Source organism: Pleurodeles waltl, chromosome 7 (genome assembly GCF_031143425.1).
Source record: "Pleurodeles waltl isolate 20211129_DDA chromosome 7, aPleWal1.hap1.20221129, whole genome shotgun sequence".
Taxonomy (NCBI): Eukaryota; Metazoa; Chordata; class Amphibia; order Caudata; family Salamandridae; genus Pleurodeles; species Pleurodeles waltl.
Window position 1 is genome coordinate 1314487527 of NC_090446.1, and position 23354 is coordinate 1314510880.

A 23354-nucleotide genomic window follows, 5' to 3' on the forward strand; every position below is an offset into this window, starting at 1 on the left:
TGACCATTCTCCTGCATAACCCCACGCACCATTGTGAATTTGGCTTGGGTAGTTGAAAAGAAAGGTGAAGCTTTTCAGAGGGTTGAAATGGCTGCCAAAGTTCTCTAATTTGTCAACAGAATTTGATATTGCAGCACTTCTTTAAATGGCGACAGCCCAGCATTACATTTGTTTAGAACATCTTGTGGGTTCCTCTTATTAGATTTTTTTTTTCATTGTTTCAGATGTTTTCTGTAGTATAAACTAGCTACATATTTCGAGTTTCTGGTCAATTTGAACTTAACTTTAGCCGAATATTTTTAGCTTTCGAAATAAGTCAGCAATCAAACTCCAGTGACCACCCCAGCTGCAGGATCCCTTCCTGGCACCCACCCTTTGTTCATTTAGGCCTTTTTTGTGATCAAGTAGGCTGAATGTTTATAGTTACACTGCCTTTAAGGTGAAAGGCTAGAGCAGGCACAGTTTGTTCCAAGTCCCCAAACTGGGTACCGTCTCTAGCGTGGTTTCCATATATCTAGGCCATCAGTGGCTACATAAACTTGTCAAAACAATTGCAGTTGAGGGAACCTCTAGTTTATTCCTCTCTGGATCTGCAATATATAGATGTATATATGGGTAACAGTGCATTACAGAGATGATTTTCACCAAGTGGTTCGGAGTGACATGATGTAGACTAGTGCCGTTTCTGGATTCACATGCTTTGCATTACACTGCCATCGACCATCATTTTGGTGATATGCCTAACCCATGTATAACGTTAGATGGCACCCTGGAAGTTATTGTGCATAGTGGCCATTTGCAGATTTTTTTCTGCTGTTGGTTCTGTAAGCAACGGAGAAGCTACGAAAGATTTTTGTGAAAAGTTGTGGTTTTATAAAAAAAAAAATCTAGAGTCACTGAATACTGCAGAAGACTCTTCTCTGCTTTTTTCCAATGAGGGACCTTGCCTGAGCTAGCCACGTTGTCAGAGAATGAGGGCAGCTAGGGGACATAGAAAATAATCCCTTTACATTTTGTCCCACTGCCGCCACAAGCTTGTGCCAAGAGACCTCCATGAGGACTGCGAGGCCTGCACTGCCAACGACATTGAGGGCCTGCCAAAGACTAAGGCTACAGCACCAAACCATGGCCACCAAAAGACCACAAATGTCGCTAAATGATTTGGACCTGTCCAGTGATGACTGACAGGCTTGAAGCCGAAACAGTACCAGGCAGGGTGTTGGATGTCGAAACAGTAGCCAAGAAGACACATGTAGAGGAAAAATGCAGCGATGGATGGCCAAAAAAGGGCTCAAAGGGTAACCAAGCTGCTGAAAGGCACCAACCAAAGTTCTTGGACAAACGGGCAACCTCTTAATCAAAAACGTCTAAAACAAACAGGATCACTGATACTAAGACTGCCAAAACACAGTTAAAAACCTTGACGTTACTACCAGCTCGAGAGGGAATGAAGGAGGGCATGAAACCCTCACAGTTGACTGACCCATTGATGTCCAAGGAAAGACCTTTACGGACACTTCATGCCTGAACGAAGGCACAGGAGGTTAAAAAAAAAAAGAGAAGGCTTTAGGCCGAGATCTCGCCTCTCCTACAGATAAAGTTCTGGTCCTTGAAGATATTTTGAATCCTGACTAAACCTTGGATGTCGAAGACTATCAGTTTGCCGTAGAAGTTCCCGCAACACTGGAGCCACAGGATGAAGAGCCCAAAAAGGAGGACATCGAATAAGTGACTCTCCCCCACAAGTCAGAAATGTATTCATACTCAACATGTCAAAATGACAACACTCCTAGGAGTCATCCCATTTCTAAGACGTGGCTAGCCTAGATCTCAAGGATGTCTACCTTCTACACATCCCTATGAATCGTGGACACAGGAAGTTCCTCAGATTCGTACTAGACAGAGTACGCTACCAATTCACAGTGCTACCATTCGGCATATAGTCAGCACTATGTGTCTTTTTACTAAGTGCTTTGCTGCAGTAGCAGCCTGCCTAAGAAGGGAAGGAATATATAAATACCCATACCTAGATGACTGGCTAGTAAAGGCAAAGATGAGACTAATGTCAGACATTAAGACCGTAATCACAAGTCTAGAACGGATGAGTTTCTCCATAAACCACAAATTGTTGTCGGAACAGGAGAAGGTGTTCCTGGGACAGGCCCTAAACCTGGACAGCAAGAGCATGCCCTGTCCCAAAGAGGATAGAGGCTATGGCAGAACAAGTTCACCTATACCAGAAGGGGCATTCTGACAGTGAGGACAGTCATAAAGCTAATGTGCATGATGGCATCATGCATACCACTCATAACACATGCAACCTTTCCAAGAATAGATCTGCAAGGAACGGTCTATCAGGAGTTAAGAGGATCTAGTGGTTGTCACAGCAAAAATACAGAAGGAGGCACAGTGGTGGAAATCAGAACAGGTGACCTTAGGAAGATCATTCAAGACTCCCAGTGGCCATCACAACAGATGCATCCCAGAAGCATTGGAGATGCACATGCACAACTGGATAAAAACTAGGACAATGGAAAAAAGCGGATGCATTGAAATGCTTTTTCTTTCTAGAAATGATGACTTTGTAGCCCTGTAAGTAACCATTTTGTTGTCTGCCACTCAGAACTCGGAGGTGAAAAACCTCCTAGCGATTCACTTTTTGTGAATCCCCTTCCACCCCCACCCCTCCTTGTTGGCCTAGCCTTTATGGTATCACAAAAATTGGTCCTAGCAGTGGGTTGTGAAGTTCAGAAACTTCATTAAATGATAGGGGCTCTCTGCGAGCCACACATGTCATTGCCAATAACCCTGATCCTCGTTCCATTTGTGCAGTAGTTTGACAAGATCTAGTCCCTCATTTGTAGGCTCATCCACACTGAGCAATACTGCTTCCAGAAATTCCCAGATCACTTTGTCAAGTTCTTCCACTTCATGTAAGGACCTATAGAGGTCTGGGATTCCTTTTTGCTGAGCACTTTCCATTAGGTAGTGGGCTACGTTTCTTGAGCCTTGCCTGCTCTTTACAAAGTCAGCCTTATTAGTATCATGTCCGGAGGATCTTGTCCATCCTAATAGTTGAAATAAAATAAGAAATCAGTTGTTATTTAATAATGCTATGTTTCTATGACTTTAATCGCTTGGCATCTTTGCATAGCTTGAGAATTTTAGGTCACTAGCCTTCTGCATGGTTTAGGGGCATACCCCCTTTGTTTTTTGTGTGGAGGTAAACAGGTTTTCTGCAGATCGGGGAGCATGCTAGCAACTTCCAAGTAAAAGGTAATTGTAATCGCAGCTGGGCCGGTGCCTTGTTGGTCCCAGTTGATCTTCTGGCTGCTTATAGTTGAGCCTTGGGTAGCTCTTTTGGCCCCTGGCACGCAAAATAATGCAGTGAGATCTAGTCTAAGAATTGTCCAGTTTCCTTGCTTTCGGTTGATTCTACAATGCACAGCATCTTTGTAACTAATGCACCCCGAGAGCTCTTTAGTTTTGTAACAATTACTTGGGCTCCTTGTGGCTACATCCCGAGCGCCAGCAGCTAATGATTTTCTTTCACTTTTCCTTCCTTTTTCTCTGTGATGTCCAGCATTTATGTTCTCCTTTGTTAAAGTACTCTGGTCTTTCCTGCTCCACAGATGACTACTCCACATACCATTTTAAAATGTTTAAGAATGGAACTTTCAAACATTGAGGAGGTTTGAGTAGTTGGGATCTGGTGGTGGTCCTGTAAAGTGAGGATTCCCGCGTGGTTGATTCCTACCTGACTTCCATTACACGCCCTTTTCATAAAATATTGGTTTCAGCGGCTACAGAACATTTTCGGCTGGAATCCTTCCTTTGCATTTGGCTTGTCATTACAACTTTTAACACATTTTAGTGTATTGTTCATATTCAACAGAATTATAAAGTATCTTCCTCCGAAGAACAGCATTCGTTAAGCAGAAGCACATTACACCCTTTTTAGGTTCTTTCTGGGAGGGTCCCCGTTTGTTCAAAATTCTGCTTCGTCAATTAATAGCTGGTTCTTAGCCCTTCATTACTCCTTTTCTGTGACAAAATCCTGGATCATTGATTTGAATGCATCGCAGTGGACACGAGGGAGGTTTCCCAATGGTTATTTTTCCCCAACATAATTCTGACATACCTTCCGTCTATTGCTGGGTCGATAAGTAACTCGGGGTGCATTTTCCAACCCCTAGTAGCTCTGTTGCCTACCCAACCTCGCCTTCCACACCTATTCCCCTGCGTATGTGCTCTTTAGGCACAGACTCATGGACAGGTAGAGATAATCATTTCTCGTATGTCCTTTGATCATGTGAGTAGGAATACTTTATTCTTATTTTAGTCTCAAGGCCTGATCCACAAACTGCCCCTTTAGTTTTTAAGACATTGTTTTTTTTTTTTTCTTAATCATAGATGTGTGCACACATCTCTCTGTACCCTGATCTCATACTGTATTAAAGTCGCCTAGACATATAATATTGTCCCCTGACTGATCCCACATTCTCGTACCACCTTCTAAGATGAGAATTCAGTTTGTGTTGGAAGAGTATCAGTTGATCAGTGAGTGGTTTCCCCTGTAGTTCAGTGTGTACCACTAGATCTCCGCCTTCGGAGTCGCAGGTGGCTCCAGGCTGTGTTTTCCAAATTGTTGACAATGCCTACCCTGGCTGTTATTAACTTGGCCGGAGCAAAAAAACTGTACATGGTAACTTTAATTTTGGATCAGTCTGGTTTTAATATGTGGGTCTCCAGGAGGAAGAATTTCCAGGTAGTGCAGCTTGAGATCTCCTTATACTCTGTCCCTTTTTAATGAGTAAATTAAAGCTGCTAATTTTCAAGGAGAGGCACTTACATTTTACTTTATGCCTGTTGTGCCCTTGTCACTACCGTTTTCACTTCCTGGTAGAGTATAATGTGCCTCGAAATCCCCCGACCCATTTAAAACATTCACACAACTTAACTTTAACTCTTCGAGGGTCCTCTGTACGCCATAGGCTTTCCTGCGACTACTCTTAAGGCTATCCTTTTTATAATCTGCAACCTTGTGAATAAAACATGTACTTTAACTTCTCTCACACCGCCCTTCAAGCATAGTGACAACTAGGCAAATGCTCCTGGATAGTCCTAGCACATCGACATTTCTACTTCTGTCCATTCTGTCTCCTTGGCCATTGCAGTCCTGTAATTCTACAAAGAGCATCTTGGAAGATGTCTTAAGTACAAAGTGCTGCTGTCCGTTAATAATAAGAGAGAGGTAATGTTGTTGGCCTACGTAAGCATTAAACTAATTGTATGTGCACACAGTTGGCTTGTGGTTATCGAAGTGTGCTCTCTTCAGCTAGGCCTTTTGAAAACAGTTGTTTTATATATAATCCTAAGGGTCGGGAGTGGAGAAGGTCCTCAGGTCCTCAGTACCCTGTCTGCTCTGAAGCCACCTTTACATAGGCAAGCCAAGGAATATCAAAGGCCGTGTGTATTCGCAGAAAATCTTTTAACACCAGTTTGTTGAAGACTGTCTTTGCCTTGGCCATACAGAGTTCCATAATAGCAAGGGGGATAATGTGATTCTATCCTCAATACATCGGGTCCCTACTTCTGCATGGCAGATAGCATTGGCAAAGGTTCTGGGGACCGCCAAGATGTTCTTCAGAGAATGTTCTACTTCTTGAAACCTATGGACATCTATTATACCCCAAATACCAGCCCCGCATGTAGCTATTACAGCACTTTACTAAAATAAATCTCCGACAGCAGCTTCACTGTCTTGGAGCCTAACATTTCACAGGAACCATGCTAGACGATAATTGACTTCAAGGTGAGCTATTTAATAGCATCAGTTTCCACTTCAAATTGTCAAACCAGGATACATAAAATAAGAGGCCACCTCCGAAACATCTTTATTTTGAATAAAGTAAGAGCATCTTTTGGACGAACTCTGGCCTACAGATCATAGTGAATGTTTTGCACTCATTAGCCCTTAGGTCTACATCGTGCATAACATCTGTCCTCTGTAACCCTTTGTAGCACTCCCTGTTCTGGCCACAATGCCTTCATCATTTAAAAGAATGGAGAGAGCATACTTTTGTTTGTCCTTTTGCTTTCAATATTAAAACTTTATCAACTCTTAATATATAAAGAGAATAAAAACAGGGCAAGGGCACAACATTGCTAGGACTCTTTTAATACTTAAGTCAGTACATTCACCGGCCTTACCAAAGCAAACACTCGCGGAGGCATCCTTGTAGAGCTGACGAATAAAGGAAATAATGTCCGGCTCTGTATCCAACTCCTTCATAATCGACAATAATAAAAATGTGGCGCGCAGTCAAGCTCCTGTAAGGTTCATGAAAGACAGAGCCCCCTTTAGCAGCCGTGTATTTACCAATGACTCAGCTCAAATAAAGGCATTGATATAGGGTACTCAAGCCTTTCTTAAAACCATATTGGGTGTCAGTTAAGATTCTCCACTGCCAGTCCTTAAGCCTATGCACTAAAGTTCATGTCATGACTTTAGCAGTGAAATCTAAAAGCGGTATTGGCCTATAATTCTTAGGCTGACATTTATCCCTTTTCTTGAAGATGTGTATTAATACAAAACTAGTACAGGTTGGGGGATGGTGGGCCGTGTCCACCTTTGCAACAGCACTAAGCACATTGTTAAGCAATGGAGCTTACAAATCGTGGTTGTCAGCAAATACATCTAGGAAGACTGAGGAAGGTGGCTCTGGGGCCCTGGTACTGCTATTGCTATTGTTTTGTGAATTTGGAGAGCGTGCAAGTCTTAACATGTCATGTTAATATTTGTGGTTCCTTTGTGGCATCTTTGCCATCTTGTATACTGGCTTTATGACCCTGTTCTTAGTACATTTCTACTTAGTTTGAATTCCTGCAGGGCTGAGTCTGCTGTAGCAGCTTTATTACTTTTTGTGCAATGGTCTGAATACTCTTGTTTGCTGTGTGGCAGCAGCCAGGTTCTGGAAAGCAGACACCTCACTGTTGCAGAAAAGAGTTCTACAGTGAGCCTGCAACATTTTCTTTAAGAGGTTAGGTCCACGCCTTCACCACAGTAACGTGTTTGTGGGCACGATATCGGTTTCCTTTTCCCACTCAGTGGGCTCTCTGTACTCCCATTTCAAAGTCTGGGCCACTTTTCTGATTTCACAGAAGACCACGACTTTTCACGTTGCCATGTTGGCCCCTTCTGTTTCTTCTTTCAAGTTTGTCACTGTTTAAGCGTACAGTTTGTTCTCTACATGTTCATATTTTTCCATGAGCCTTTTAGTTTGACTCAAGATGACGTGAACATCGTGAGCTGTTGTGATTCCACTGATGTCCCCAATTGACTCCACCTACAGTCAAGTCTATTTTGATTTCTGCAATCTCCATGCTAATTTCCAACTTCAATTTTGCCAGAATATCTGGTAGTTTTTTCACTGTGCATCTTGTGGTCTTCGCTGAGAACTTTCCTCCCCCTTGACTGTCATGATATGTTCCTCTACGGAATGGGAGCCAACCGTGCTTGGGGCAGGCTGTCGATTGCTCTGTGCTGCATTAGAGGCAAAGGTTATATTCCTTTGAGAAACTTGTGGTCTCCCTCAGGTCCTCTCACCTTGTATCCTGAAAATTACCAGAAATCACTCTGTCCTTGGCTTTGTACCAAATATTCCTGTTCTAGTTTAGGGCATTTGCTTCCCTTCTCCTAACACCATCTCTCTCTCAGCAGGATGCTTCTTGATTATTTAGCCTGTTTGTTTTGCTTGCATGGGGTGTGTCTGCAGGAAAAGTTAAATTACCGCTCACATTCCTCGGTGCTTGGGTTTGGGTGCATCATGTCCATCATTTCCATTCTTTTTTTTCTTGCGGTCCAGGATGTGGGTAATGCTTTAGTCTTTCTGCTCTTTCTCATCCACACTCAAGGTGTCACTGGTATTGTTGCCTATGGTGGTAGGAAGTTCTGTTCCAAGTTCTAGAGTTCTACCACCAGTTGATCTCCTCCCCCCCCCCCCCCCCCCCCTCCTGCAAACTTGTCCTCACTGCCTTCACTGTGCCGCGCACCACTGTAAAATAAAATTTGGCTTTCCTGGAGGACATTACGTGGCCTTTATCAGTTGGTCAAACCGACATTGAGCATCACTGCAGTCCAGTGGGTTATGTTCTTAACCCCTACCCAAAAGTATTGTCCGCAGTGATGATATACCAGCCTTTTTCCTTTTTAATTTTATTTTAAACAGTTAACATTTCTGAGCGTATGCTGCATACGCTGGATCTTTAAGTCGGCAGTTTTTGTTTTTTGTTTTTCTTTTCATTATTGCAACTTGTTCTATCTTTATACCCTGGTAAATATATGGGGTAGCCATGTGGAATGCGTTGTTCAGTGAATAACAGGCTATTTGGGGTGCCATGGAACACATTAAGCAAGTTAGGCAAATTTCATGTGCCCCATATCTTATCGGACAAGGTAGTTAATCTGTTTCATAAGCCAAACTTCATGTATTATGGTTGCATTTTTAATGCAAAAAGCAGTACTAGATCTTTCAAGGTATTCCAACAGTTTTCCGGTGAGCTATGGTGTGCCACATGGCTACTCCTTAAGCCCTATTCTCAATTTGTATGTATCCTCTGACCGAAATTGTACGCTCCTTTTGGGTTGTCAATGGCTTTCTATGCTGAGAACACCAAGCTGGGGATTTCCATTTCCCCTGAACCCAGCTCCAGTCACCTCAGTCGGGCCTTCTGTCTTCAGGAGGTAGCCAAATCCCAATTGCAGACTGAGGCTCAACGAAATAAGACAAGAGCTGGAGCTTTCTTGTTGAAGTGGTTGCCCAGCAGCATGACCGAGGTCATGCTGCTGGGCAACCACTTCAACAAGAAAGCTCCAGCTCTTGTGCCTGACTGTCTAGAAAGGCTCACCAGTCCTAAACATATGATAGTGTCTTGGAATGTGGATAGACTCCAGCCTCACCATGGAGCTCCAAGCCAAAACACCTGCCTGCCACTTGCTTTGGTGTTCTGAGATTGCTAAGAACGATTTTAAACCATCCTTTCTTAGTCAGAAGGTTAATTGTTTGGGCTCTTATCTCCTGCCCTCGATTATGGTAATGCCCTGTATCTCAGTTCACCTCGATATGTGATCATGAGGCTATAGGTTAAGCAGAATGCTGCTGCTTAGCTCCTCATGAATCTTTCAAGACCTCAATCTGCAAAAAAGGCCTTGAAGGATCTTCAGTGGCTCCCAGTGGAGCTGCAGTTCAATTTAGGACCTTATGCATTCTACATGGATCACTCTGCAAGAGAGGTCCTGTCTTGAGTTTGCTTGCTATCCCCTATATCCCTGGCAGGTCTCTCGGATCCTCCTCAGCACATATGCTACAGGTTCCTAAAATCTGCAGATCTATTGTACCAGGCCTCCAAACTTTGGAACCCCCCTCCCCCGCTATACCGCGCCAGCTGCCCCTTTTGAGCTGTTTGTGTAAGGCCTTGAAAACCTGGCTTTACAGTATCCAGTTTTTCTGGTTAGATGGTGACTTTGATGAAGGGTTAACACTGCAAGGCCTTCGGGTAGTTATACGCTCTAGAAAACTCAGAATAGATTTTGAAAGTGTAAAGGGAAGCCACCTTCATACATGCGTTTTACATGAGTTTGACACCTTCTTGCACATCTTCCTGTTCAGTCCTGTCTGCTATATATAGTAGCGAGACCAGCTTTTCAACAGTTTTGTGATTTGTTCCCTAATTGACACTCCTTTTTAATATCTGCTCAATCATTCTCTCAAAACCTTGCTTTCCTCCTTTTATTGTAGGTCCTCGCAAGGGCCGAGAGGTGTACAGGCACTTTGGCAGAGCACCGGGTACACCACACAGCCACACCAAGTGAGTACCAGGATTTTGAATGATAAATTATTGATTAGGGGTTGGCTTAGCTTTAATTTTTCTAAACAAAATAAGTGATGGTTAAACATGCACAACGTGATGGCCTGGTATTAAGAGCTCCTGGTATTATTGCCACCAGCAACAATGTTGGTGGCAAATGTGACTGTTTATAAACAGTCTATACATATTCTTGGGTTTAAGACATAATCGTAGAGCAGCTGTAGCTGGTTAGCAGTGATGATCTAGGCTGCAGTTGACAAACGGCATGTAGCTACACCGGTTTAGGGTCCTCTTCAGTCCAGGTCATTCAGGACACTCCTTAGTCCTGATCTTTTCATCTACAAATTAGTGGTTTCATATGCTAGCCTAATTAGTTCAGTGAAAGCAAAACAAGATCGCAATGCACACAAGTGTGACTGGAAACAGTGTCCATAATGACTAGGAGAGGTGGCTACCCTACGAAAGTCACTCATCTTTTCTAGCATGCCATTTTCCCTTGTAATTTTAATTTTGCATTTAGGTTCTTTAACCCTAGTGCCTCACCTTTATACTCACTCATTCATCCCAAATTGATAAACGACTTGATTTGTCTAACATAATGTGTTCTGCATTGAAATGAGAATTTTTCTAGATTGTCCTATTAGATTTGGCCAAAATGTCTAAGTCTGGTCTCCAACCTTTTCAGTATTATAAGAGCTACTTGTGCTCAATGGAAATCCTCCCAAGCTACTCATCGTATTGGATATGTAGTAGTAACCATATCAGACAAGATTGCAATAGTGGCCCCATATGTAAGATCATTAGCAGTGATCACCTCAGTGCATTAGGCACGGTTGTCAGTAGCAATGTAAAAAATGCTTTGTCAATGTGGGATGACTACATGGGTAACACATAACAGCCATAAACGCATTGCCCTTAGAACCAAGTGAATAATGTTAGTAATAGTCTCCCCAACACAATTTTTATTTTTATTACTCAAATGTCAGCTTTCAATATAATTAGAAAATTCGACTGTTCTCCAAACATCATCTTATGAATTCTGATATTAAAATACATACTTTCCAATTTTTGGTATATGTATAAATTCAGCCAAGCAAAAGCTTCTAATTTAGTTCATTGGGTTTGAACACAATAGAGCTACTTGTAGGTAGCTGAAGAGCTACTAGTAGCTAACGAGCTACTTGTTAGAGAAGACTGGTTCAAACTTTAACTTGAGGTGACTGTCGCAAAGGATGGAGTACTCCAATCTTGGGCTATTCTTCAGTAACTGAAGGTAATCCGGACTACAAGAAATAATTATTGGGTTAGAACTCCTAACTCCAGGATACGAGCATTACGTTTTAGGTGAAATTAAATAATCTGGGGGATTTTGTGATGCTCAAATTGTGGATGCTTTTTGTTTTTTGCATTTTCAAAATTTGCTTGAAATGGAAATGCAGGGAGAAAATCTTAAGAACCTCTGTTAGACGATATGAAGCTTTTTTTTTCCTCCAATTTTTAACGCATGTTTTTGTTTTCTTCTTTAGGCCTTATATCCAGTCTAAGGGCAGGAAATTTGAACGTGCCAGAGGTCGCAGAGCCAGCAGAGGATACACGAACTAAAGTCCAAGTTTCCACTTTGTGCATAATAAAAATAACTTTTGGTTTCCCAAACCTCCCTGGTCCTTTTTTTATTTGATACATTGGTTTTATTCCTGGCTATTCAAGCCATGTAAAAACTTTAGTTTGGCTACTTCCTAGCCGTCAGCTAACTGGCCTTGTGTTTTGTGACACTTGTCAGACGGTGCTTTTCATTAACTTTGTTGTGTCTACAATCTAGTTTTGGGCCAATTGTTCGTGCATGCAGAGTGCACCAAGCTAAACAGCCCCAGTTGGCTAACGTTGTCCACCTGACACGGGGCCACTTGGCAGCCGAAAGAAAGTTAATTGTGGGTGAGAGCTTGTGATCCGTGATGTAAATGTATGTAATCACTGATATAAAATCATGTATGTCAGTTGTACAAATCCAAAACCGCCTGGAGGAGCAAAGGAGGACGCAAGGTAAGCTCTTCCTCCATACATTGATGGATGCAATGCTTTTCATCTAGTGCAGAGGTCTCCATCCTAATCTGTAACCAGAGCTACTTATTTTGAAAGTCATCCTGAGCCACTGATATTATAATTGTTCTAATAGTAACCACATCAGATATAACATTAGTGGTCTCCATAACCAAAGATTACAAGACTAGTCACCTCACTACACCAAGCTGGGTTTCAAGCAGCAAAGCAAAAAAAGGCTATCAATTGGGAATGTCTATGTGCACCAAAGCAATAATGAGTAATAAGTCTCCTGAATACTTTGGTTATGTAATCTGATATCGGCTGCAAATTTGACAATTCAAACACTTTCCTCCAAATGTTAGCTCATACAGTTCTGAAAATACACATTTTCGCCTCATACACACTTTTCAGGTTTGGTATATATATATATATATATGAATTCAACCAAGCTAAAGTTTGTAATTTGGAAAGCTGGGTTGCACACGAGAGCTACTTACAGGTAGCTGGAGAGCTACCAGTAGCTCATGAGCTACTCTGAGAAGCCTCATCTAGTGTGGTAACCTGAGAAAAATCAAATTTTAATGTCTGAAGCATGCTGGATTACTGGCTTGTCCATTTTCCTTCATGAGGGATTTTTAAAAAACGAAATATTTTGAGAACCACCAATGGGATGAAAGGGGAGTGTAAGTGCTGTGTGTATAGGTTTAACCACTGACTAACACGGGGCGCAGAGTGTACACAATGCATATTAAGTTGGAGCTTAAAACAAGGAAAGTTTGATATTTCCGAAAAGAATACAACTGGAGTAGCCATTCTAAACCAAGAAAGAATATTGTGCGTTTACCGTGCAGAGTCAGTGATTCCTCTGTATACCTCTTGGTACGTTTTGTCATTATGATGCATCTTTCCTGTTCATTGATTTTCCTGTTGCAAATGAAAAGTGATTCCAACATTCAGCTGCTGAATTTTATCTTTCAGAAGTAGCGGTTATGTTCGAAGGGGGACAGCGTCAATACCCAGTGGCTTAAAGTAACTAAATGTGCACTGTTGGTGAAGCTGTTTTGGTTTTATTGTTTAAACAGGTTGATCCCAAGGGAGGCATTTTTCTCGTGCGTGTAGTTTGTCACCAAATGATGGCTAGTTCGGATTGAGCGCTTCCCGAGCTGTAGGTGTTAGTGTCTCTTATTGGAGGTTTGTAAAGCTGTTGCTTTTCTTTTACATCAGGGCCAAGGGAGCAGCCTGAAGTTTATATTGGGTAATAATGCAGACTATGAATTTGGGGGTTTAGGGGAGGCGGTTGTTTTTTATTTAAATGGATAAGTAGTAACTTTAGTCTTCATACTGTACTTAACTCCCCACTCATGTAAAGTAATGCTGTTGTCTGAAACCCAGAAGCCTGCAGTGATAGCATGTGCCTGTCTAGTGTGTGTGCACACAGTGAATATGTAACACATGTATGGTAGTTGGATTTTTCTAGTGTGGCATGTCTGCATACTGGAACCATTGGAATACATTCTGTATACCACTTGAGCTAGCACTGCACAAGATGGAGGGAGGATGGCGACAGGACTTCCCTCAGAAATGAAATGATCTTGTTGGGTAAGCGCTACAGGTTGGTTTTTCCTGTACACTGCTGTTTGGTAGATGTGAGAGGTGACACGTGGGACTCAGAATTTCTGTTCAAGGTGAAGTTTCTAGGCAGGGCCTACCTTTTGACAGTCTCTTCAATGCTTTAAGAAGGCTGATTAGAGTAGTTTAAGATCTCACACTTCATGGTGTCCTTATTTTGGATACTCCCACTTGGAGCAAGTCTCATTGCTACTAGTGAGTGCCATCATTTGAGCTGATATGGTGTAGAGTACAAAGCTGAAAATGACATTGTAAGAGAAGCCTTAGTGGTTCTGCAGAGAGATAAGTTGCTGCCATCTAAAAGAGTAGTAGCCATGTTGCTGCCACAGTTGAAGCCATGATTTCCCTAGGGCCTGCAACTGTTCAATACATCTTTGTTGGTTGTTCTGCACCTGGCCCTGGAGGTCGCAACAGCCGAAAATTGCAATTGCACAGGGCTGCAGGTCATACTCTGGCCACGGGCCCCTACTCCAAGGCAAGGTTGCTGTGGCAGATCCAACATAAGTGTTGCCGCAGTTGAGGATGGGTATCCAAACTGCACCACCCTTAGAACTGCAGTGCTGTCCAGCAGGTGAAGGCTGGGGAACAAACATGCAGAAGAATCTGCCACCTGAATGTTACACTGAGTTGAACTCAAGGTCTTTGTACTGAGTTGAGCACCTAAATGATTGTATAACCGTACCCAATGCACCTGTGCCTAATATGGACTCTTCTACAGACCCCTGAGCTTATAGTGGCTTCGCAAATCAATATTTCACCATGAAATATGTGTAGGACTGCAATTTCAAATACAGAGGCCACTTGAAAATAAACTGCCTCCATGCATGAGTTGCCTAGTACACCAGAAAAGGAACCTCAAGTGCTTCTAATCAAAGTGTGATGTTTTTTGAGTGAGAAAGATAGTGAATGTGTTTTCAGTGAATGCAACATGTGGAAGAAGCTTACAGTGCTGCGGACAGGATTGTCGCCCTCCCCAGAGAAAACCAGCATTTGCAATTCCCAATAGGTTTCACCTATGCGAGAACAATTGGTTTTGCCAGTGACAGTTAGCCATGTACAGCAGTATAGAGTGGCTTGGGGTGGAGTGGTGTAGAGTTGACTGGAATATTTGAGTGGAGTGAGGTAGATTGAAGTGGCATGGCTTGGAGTGACATAAGCTGCACTAGGGTACAGTGGTGCAAAGTGCAGGTTTGGGGGTTTGTGGGAAAAGCTACCACGGACAAACTCTAGCTTCTCATATGGAGTGCATGAATACACTGCTCCATAAATGGAGCAGTGAATGGACACAAGTACTTGGTACGTGTTCCACAAACACAAGAGATGACACCTCCGCATGCCGTATCAAACTGGGAGGAAGAAAATGAGCAACACTGAAGCTAACAAATGGTAAGCTGTAGGCAGTCTGTCAACCCACTGTATAGAAACCTGACTAAACACTCCTTTCTAGGTGAAACCTAAAGACTTAAAGGCCTGTACCTGATACAGAGTCCAAGGGTTCCCCTTAGAGGTAAGATAGTGGCAAAAAGAGATAATACCAATGCTCTATTTTGTGGTAGTGTGGTCGAGCAGTAGGCTTATCAAAGGAGTAGTGTTAAGCATTTTTTGTACACACACCGGCAATAAATGAGGAGCACACACTGAGACAATTCCAGGCCAATAGGTTTTTGTATAGAAAAATATATGTTCGATGGCATCTGTCGCTGTAGATACGCATGTTCTGCAATAGCTCGCCATCTGGTGTTGGGCCGGAGTGTTACAAGTTGTTTTTCTTCAAAGAAGTCTTTCGAGTCACGGGACCGAGTGACTCCTCCTTTTGTCTCCATTGCGCATGGGCGTCGACTCCATCCTCGATTGTTTTTTTTCTGCCATCGGGTTCGGACGTGTTCCTGTCGCTCCGAGTTTCGGAACGGAAAATTAGCTAATTTCGGAAGATTTTCGTCGGTATTGTTGCGTTCGGGATCGGCGTTCTTAGATTCCACACCGCATCGAAGATCGAAGAGCTCCGGTGCCCTTCGGGGTAGTTTTTCGATCCTCCGTCGGGGCCTGGTCGGCCCGACCGCGTGCTGAAGAACGCCGATGGAACGGACCCCGTTTCGTTTCTGCCCCAAATGCCACAATAAATACCCCTACACAGACCAACACTTGGTCTGCAACCTGTGCCTGTCACCTGAGCACAGCGAAGACACCTGCGAGGCCTGTCGTGCGTTCCGGTCCCGAAAAACACTCCGAGACCGTCGAGCCAGAAGACTTCAGATGGCGTCCGCACCGACAGCCCAACGGGAGTTCGAGGAACAGGAAGAGGAAGGTACCTTCTCCATCCAAGACTCAGACTCCGAAGGATTCGACGATACACAAACCGTGAGTAAGACGTCGAAAACCACACAGAGAAACATTTACAAGGCCCAGGGGACGCCACTGCCATCCGGCCATGGCTCCACCCATAAATTCGGTGACCGACCGTCGGCACCGAAAAAGGCCCAAACAGTGCCGAGATCGTCCGACTCCGGTCGAGACACCGGCACGCAGCCTTCTCGGGACCGAGAAAGTGCTGGAGACAAGCCTCGACACAGAGATGCCGGTGTGGACACGGCTCGACGCCGAGACAGCGGCACCGAAACAGATCGACGCCGAGAGGTTTCGGCCCCGAAAAGGAAAAAAGTCACCTCGGAGCCGAAAAAACACGCAGACAAAGTTTCGATGCCGAAACAGACTGCAAGCGACCCAGCTTCAGGCTCTTATACAGAAGAGCACTCGCTAACCTCCCAAATGCAGAAGCATAGGTTTGAGGAAGAGCTACAAGCAACTGATGTAGACCATACGCAAAAGCGTATCTTCATTCAGCAGGGGACAGGAAAAATAAGCACCCTTCCCCCCATTAGGAGAAAGAGAAGGTTGGAGTTCCAGACGGAACAAACACCACAACCAAAAGTGGTGAAAAGAGTTACACCACCACCCTCTCCTCCGCCCGTGATTGACGTTTCACCAGCACAAACTCCATCACACTCCCCAGCTCACACCACCATGAGCCAGGGTGACCAAGATCAGGACGCATGGGACCTATACGACGCCCCAGTGTCAGATAACAGTCCGGAGGCATACCCTACAAAGCCATCTCCACCAGAAGACAGCACCGCGTACTCTCAAGTGGTGGCTAGAGCAGCACAATTTCACCACGTAAGCCTCCACTCAGAACAGGTCGAGGATGATTTCTTATTCAACACACTCTCCTCCACCCACAGCTCATACCAAAGCCTGCCTATGCTCCCTGGTATGCTCCGGCACGCAAAAGACATCTTTAAGGAGCCGGTCAAAAGTAGGGCAATCACACCAAGGGTGGAAAAAAAGTATAAACCGCCTCCTACGGACCCGGTTTTCATCACTACACAGCTGCCACCAGACTGTCGTTGTAGGAGCAGCTAGGAAAAGGGCCAACTCTCACACATCTGGAGATGCACCACCCCCAGATAAAGAAAGCCGCAAGTTCGATGCAGCTGGTAAAAGAGTCGCAGCACAAGCTGCAAACCAGTGGCGCATCGCGAACTCCCAGGCACTACTTGCGCGCTATGACAGAGCCCACTGGGACGAGATGCAACATCTCATTGAACATCTGCCCAAGGACTTACAAAATAGGGCAAAACAAGTGGTTGAAGAGGGACAGACCATCTCCAACAACCAGATCCGCTCCTCCATGGACGCTGCAGATACAGCTGCACGGACAATTAATACATCTGTAACTATCAGAAGGCATGCATGGCTCCGAACGTCTGGATTTAAACCAGAGATTCAACAAGCAGTTCTCAATATGCCTTTTAATGAAAAAGAACTGTTCGGTCCAGAAGTGGACACAGCGATTGAGAAACTCAAAAAAGATAGACACTGCCAAAGCCATGGGCGCACTCTACTCCCCGCAGAGCAGAGGGAATTACAGCACATTCCGTAAAACGCCCTTTCGAGGGGGGTTTCGGGGTCAAAGCACACAAGCCAGCACCTCACAAGCCAAACCGTCCAGTTACCAGGGACAGTATAGAGGAGGTTTTCGGGGACAATATAGAGGAGGGCAATTCCCTAGAAATAGAGGGAGATTTCAAAGCCCCAAAACCCCTACTACTAAACAGTGACTCACATGTCACTCACCCCCTCCACACAACACCAGTGGGGGGAAGAATAGGTCATTATTACAAAGCATGGGAGAAAATCACTACAGACACTTGGGTTCTAGCAATTATCCAACATGGTTATTGCATAGAATTTCTACAATTCCCTCCAAACATACCACCAAAAGCACAAAATCTAACAACACACCATTCCAATCTCCTGGAGATAGAAGTGCAGGCACTATTGCAAAAGAATGCAATCGAATTAGTGCCAAACACACAAATAAACACAGGAGTTTACTCACTGTACTTTCTGATACCAAAGAAGGACAAAACACTGAGACCAATCCTAGACCTCAGAGTAGTGAACACTTTCATCAAATCAGACCACTTCCACATGGTCACACTACAAGAGGTATTGCCATTGCTAAAACTACACGACTACATGGCAACTTTAGACCTCAAGGATGCTTATTTCCATATACCAATACACCCATCGCACAGGAAATACCTAAGGTTTGTATTCAAAGGAATACATTACCAATTCAAGGTACTGCCTTTCGGATTAACAACCGCACCAAGAGTCTTTACCAAATGTCTAGCGGTAGTCGCTGCACACATAAGAAGGCAGCAAATACATGTGTTCCCATATTTGGACGACTGGCTAATCAAGGCCCATTCGTTCATACAGTGCTCAAATCACACAAATCAGATCATACAAACCCTCTTCGAACTCGGGTTCACCGTCAACTTTACAAAATCCAACATTCTGCCGCGCAAGGTACAACAATACCTAGGAGCCATAATAAACACATCAAAGGGAGTAGCCACTCCAAGTCCACAAAGAATTCTAAATTTCAACACCATCATACAACGCATGTATCCAACACAAAAGATACAAGCAAAGATGGTATTACGACTCCTAGGCATGATGTCTTCATGCATAGCCATTGTCCCAAACGCAAGACTGCACATGAGGCCCTTACAACAATGCCTAGCATCACAGTGGTCTCAAGCACAGGGTCACCTTCTAGATCTGGTGTTAATAGACCGCCAAACTTACCTCTCGCTTCTGTGGTGGAACAACATAAATTTAAACAAGGGGCGGCCTTTCCAAGACCCAGTGCCACAATACGTAATAACAGATGCTTCCATGACAGGGTGGGGAGCACACCTCGATCAACACAGCATACAAGGACAATGGAACGTACATCAAACAAAACTGCATATCAATCACCTAGAACTTCTAGCAGTTTTTCAAGCACTAAAAGCCTTCCAACCAATAATAGTTCACAAATACATTCTCGTCAAAACAGACAACATGACAACAATGTATTATCTAAACAAGCAGGGGGGGACGCACTCCACGCAGTTAAGCCTGCTAGCACAAAAAATTTGGCATTGGGCAATTCACAACCAAATTCGCCTAATAGCACAGTTTATACCAGGGATCCAAAATCAACTCGCAGACAATCTCTCTCGAGATCATCAACAGGTCCACGAATGGGAAATTCACCCCCAAATTCTGAACACTTATTTCAAACTCTGGGGAACACCTCAGATAGACTTGTTTGCGACAAGGGAGAACGCAAGATGCCAAAACTTCGCATCCAGATACCCACACAAACAATCCCAAGGCAATGCCCTATGGATGAACTGGTCAGGGATATTTGCTTACGCTTTTCCTCCTCTCCCTCGCCTTCCTTACCTGGTAAACAAACTCAGTCAAAGCAAACTCAAACTCATATTGATAGCACCAACTTGGGCAAGGCAACCCTGGTACACAACGCTGCTAGACCTATCAGTGGTACCCTGCATCAAATTGCCCAACAGGCCAGATCTGTTGACACAGCACAACCAAAAGATCAGACACCCAGATCCAGCATCGCTGAATCTAGCAATCTGGCTCCTGAAATCCTAGAATTCGGGCACTTACAACTTACCCAAGAATGTATGGAAGTCATAAAACAGGCCAGAAGGCCATCCACCAGGCACTGTTATGCAAGTAAATGGAAGAGGTTTGTTTGCTACTGCCATATTAATCAAATACAACCATTACACACAACTCCAGAACATGTAGTGGGTTACTTGCTTCACTTACAAAAATCTAACCTAGCTTTCTCTTCCATTAAAATACACCTTGCAGCAATTTCTGCATACCTGCAGACTACCTATTCAACTTCCCTATATAAGATACCAGTCATTAAAGCATTCATGGAGGGCCTTAGGAGAATTATACCACCAAGAACACTACCTGTTCCTTCATGGAACCTAAATGTTGTCCTAACTAGACTTATGGGTCCACCTTTTGAACCCATGCACTCCTGCGACATACAGTTCCTAACCTGGAAGGTGGCATTTCTCATCGCCATTACTTCCCTAAGAAGAGTAAGCGAGATTCAGGCGTTTACAATACAGGAACCTTTTATACAACTACACAAAAATAAAGTCGTCTTAAGGACCAATCCTAAATTTTTGCCAAAGGTTATTTCACCGTTCCATCTAAATCAAACAGTGGAACTTCCAGTGTTCTTTCCACAGCCAGATACCGTAGCTGAAAGGGCGCTACATACATTAGATGTCAAAAGAGCATTGATGTATTACATTGACAGAACAAAAAACATCAGAAAGACTAAACAACTCTTTATTGCATTTCAAAAACCTCATGCAGGAAACCCAATTTCAAAACAAGGTATAGCCAGATGGATAGTTAAATGCATCCAAATCTGCTACCTTAAAGCTAAACGACAGCTGCCCATTACACCAAGGGCACACTCAACCAGAAAGAAAGGTGCTACCATGGCCTTTCTAGGAAACATCCCAATGCAAGAAATATGTAAGGCAGCCACATGGTCTACGCCTCACACATTCACCAAGCACTACTGTGTAGACGTGTTATCCGCACAACAAGCCACAGTAGGTCAAGCTGTATTAAGAACATTATTTCAGACTACTTCCACTCCTACAGGCTGATCCACCGCTTTTGGGGAAATAACTGCTTACTAGTCTATGCAGAACATGCGTATCTACAGCGACAGATGCCATCGAACTGAAAATGTCACTTACCCAGTGTACATCTGTTCATGGCATCAGTCGCAGTAGATTCGCATGTGCCCACCCGCCTCCCCGGGAGCCTGTAGCAGTTTGGAAGTTACCTTCAATTATTTATATATGTATCATCTCAACCTTAAATAGGTGCATACTTAGTCACTCCATTGCATGGGCACTATTACTACAATTCAACTCCTACCTCACCCTCTGCGGGGGAAAAACAATCGAGGATGGAGTCGACGCCCATGCGCAATGGAGACAAAAGGAGGAGTCACTCGGTCCCGTGACTCGAAAGACTTCTTCGAAGAAAAACAACTTGTAACACTCCGGCCCAACACCAGATGGCGAGCTATTGCAGAACATGCGAATCTACTGCGACTGATGCCACGAACAGATGTACACTGGGTAAGTGACATTTTCATTTCTTAGTTTATTTAAAGAACCACAGGTTCAAATTTTACATGTAATATCTCGAATGAAAGGTATTGCAGGTAAGTACTTGATTAACTTTGAATAATCACAATAGCATATATACTTTTCAAATAAAACACATATAGCTATTTTAAAACTAGACAGTGCAATTTTCAACAGTTCCTGGGGGAGGTAAGTATTTGTTAGTTTTTGTAGGTAAGTAAACCACCTACGGGGTTCAAGTTTGGGTCCAATGTAGCCCACCGTTGGGGGTGCAGAGCAACCCCAAAGTTACCACACCAGCAGCTCAGGGCCGGTCAGGTGCAGAGTTCAAAGTGGTGCCCAAAACGCATAGGCTTCAATGGAGAAGGGGGTGCCCCGGTTCCAGTCTGCCAGCAGGTACGTACCCGCGTCTTCGGAGGGCAGACCAGGGGGGTTTTGTAGGGCCCCGGGAGGGACACAAGTTAGCACAGAAAGTACACCCTCCTCATCACGGGGACGGCCGGGTGCAGTGTGCAAACACATGTTGGGTTTCCAATGTAACTCAATGGGAGACCAAGGGGTCTCTTCAGCGATGCAGGCAAGGGGGGGGCTCTTCGGGGTAGCCACCACCTGGGCAAGGGAGAGGGCCTCCTGGGGGTCACTCCTGCACTGGAGTTCCGATCTTTCAGGTCCTGGGGGCTGCGGGTGCAGAGTCTTTTCCAGGCGTCGGGGTCTGGGAATCAGGCAGTCGCGGTCAGGGGGAGCCTCGGGATTTCCTCTGCAGACGTTGCTGTGAGGACAGGGGGGCAAATCTGGCTACTCAGTCTCATAGTCGCCGGGGAGTCCTCCCTGAAGTGGTGTTTCTCCACAAGTCGAGCTGGGGGCGTCGGGTGCAGAGTAGCAAGTCTCACGCTTCCAGCGGGAAACGCAGTTGTCTTGAAGTTGCTTCTTTGGAAACAAAGTTGCAGTCTTGGGTGAACAAAGCCACTGTCCTCGGGAGTTTCTTAGTCCTTCTAGAGCAGGGCAGTCCTCTGAGGATTCAGAGGTCGCTGGTCCTGGGGAAAGCGTAGCTGGAGCAGTGGGGGGACAGGCCGGTAGAGCTGGGGCCAAAGCAGTTGGTGTCTCCGTCTTCTCTGCAGGGTTTTTCAGCTCAGCAGTCCTCTTCTTAGGTTGCAGGAATCTGAGTTCCTAGGTTCAGGGGAGCCCCTAAATACAGAATTTAGGGGTGTGTTTAGGTCAGGGAGGGCAGTAGCCAATGGCTACAGTCCTTAAGGGTGGCTACACCCTCTTTGTGCCTCCTCCCAAGGGGAGGGGGTCACATTCCTATCCCTATTGGGGGGATCCTCCATCTGCAAGATGGAGGATTCCTAAAAGTCAGAGTCACTTCAGCTCAGGTTGGCTTAGGGGCTGTCCTGACTGGCCAGTGACGCCTCCTTGTTTTTCTCATTATCTCCTCCGGCCTTGCCGCCAGAAGTGGGGCCGTGGCCGGAGGGGGCGGGCAACTCCACTAGCTGGAATGCCCTGTGGTGCTGTAACAAAGGAGGTGAGTCTTTGAGGCTCACCACCAGGTATTACAGCTCCTGCAAGGGGGAGGTGATAAGCATCTCCACCCAGTGCAGGCTTTGTTACTAGCCTCAGAGTGACAAAGGCACTCTCCCCATGTGGCCAGCAACATATCTCGAGTGAGGCAGGCTGCTAAAACCAGTCAGCCTACACGGGTAGTTGGTTAAGGTTTCAGGGGGGCACCTCTAAGGTGCCCTCTGGGGTGTATGTTACAATAAAATGTACACTGGCATCAGTGTGCATTTATTGTGCTGAGAAGTTTGATACCAAACTTCCCAGTTTTCAGTGTAGCCATTATGGTGCTGTGGAGTTCGTGTATGACAGACTCCCAGACCATATACTCTTATGGCTACCCTGCACTTACAATGTCTAAGGTTTTGCTTAGACACTGTAGGGGCACAGTGCTCATGCACTGGTGCCCTCGCCTATGGTATAGTGCACCCTGCCTTAGGGCTGTAAGGCCTGCTAGAGGGGTGACTTATCTATACTGCATAGGCAGTGTGAGGTTGGCATGGCACCCTGAGGGGAGTGCCATGTCGACTTACTTGTTTTGTCCTCATCAGCACACACCAGCTGGCAAGCAGTGTCTGTGCTCAGTGAGGGGTCCTCAGGGTGGCATAAGATATGCTGCAGCCCTTGGAGACCTTCCCTGGCATCAGGGCCCTTGGGACCAGGGGTACCAGTTACATGAGACGTACCTGGATGCCAGGGTGT

The 23354-nt window shown here is 44.7% G+C and overlaps 1 protein-coding gene across 1 annotated transcript in view; it reads left to right on the forward strand.

Annotated features, from left to right (window-relative positions):
• The window catches only part of RPL18 (ribosomal protein L18), a 31796-nt gene extending 20273 nt beyond the window's left edge, over nt 1-11523 (forward strand). Inside the window, exons 6-7 of the mRNA XM_069200638.1 lie at nt 9801-9870; nt 11397-11523. Coding sequence (XP_069056739.1) covers nt 9801-9870; nt 11397-11472 — 146 coding nt within the window. The 3' untranslated portion in view covers nt 11473-11523. The remainder of the gene's footprint in view (nt 1-9800; nt 9871-11396) is intronic.
• Nucleotides 11524-23354: the final 11831 nt, after the last annotated feature.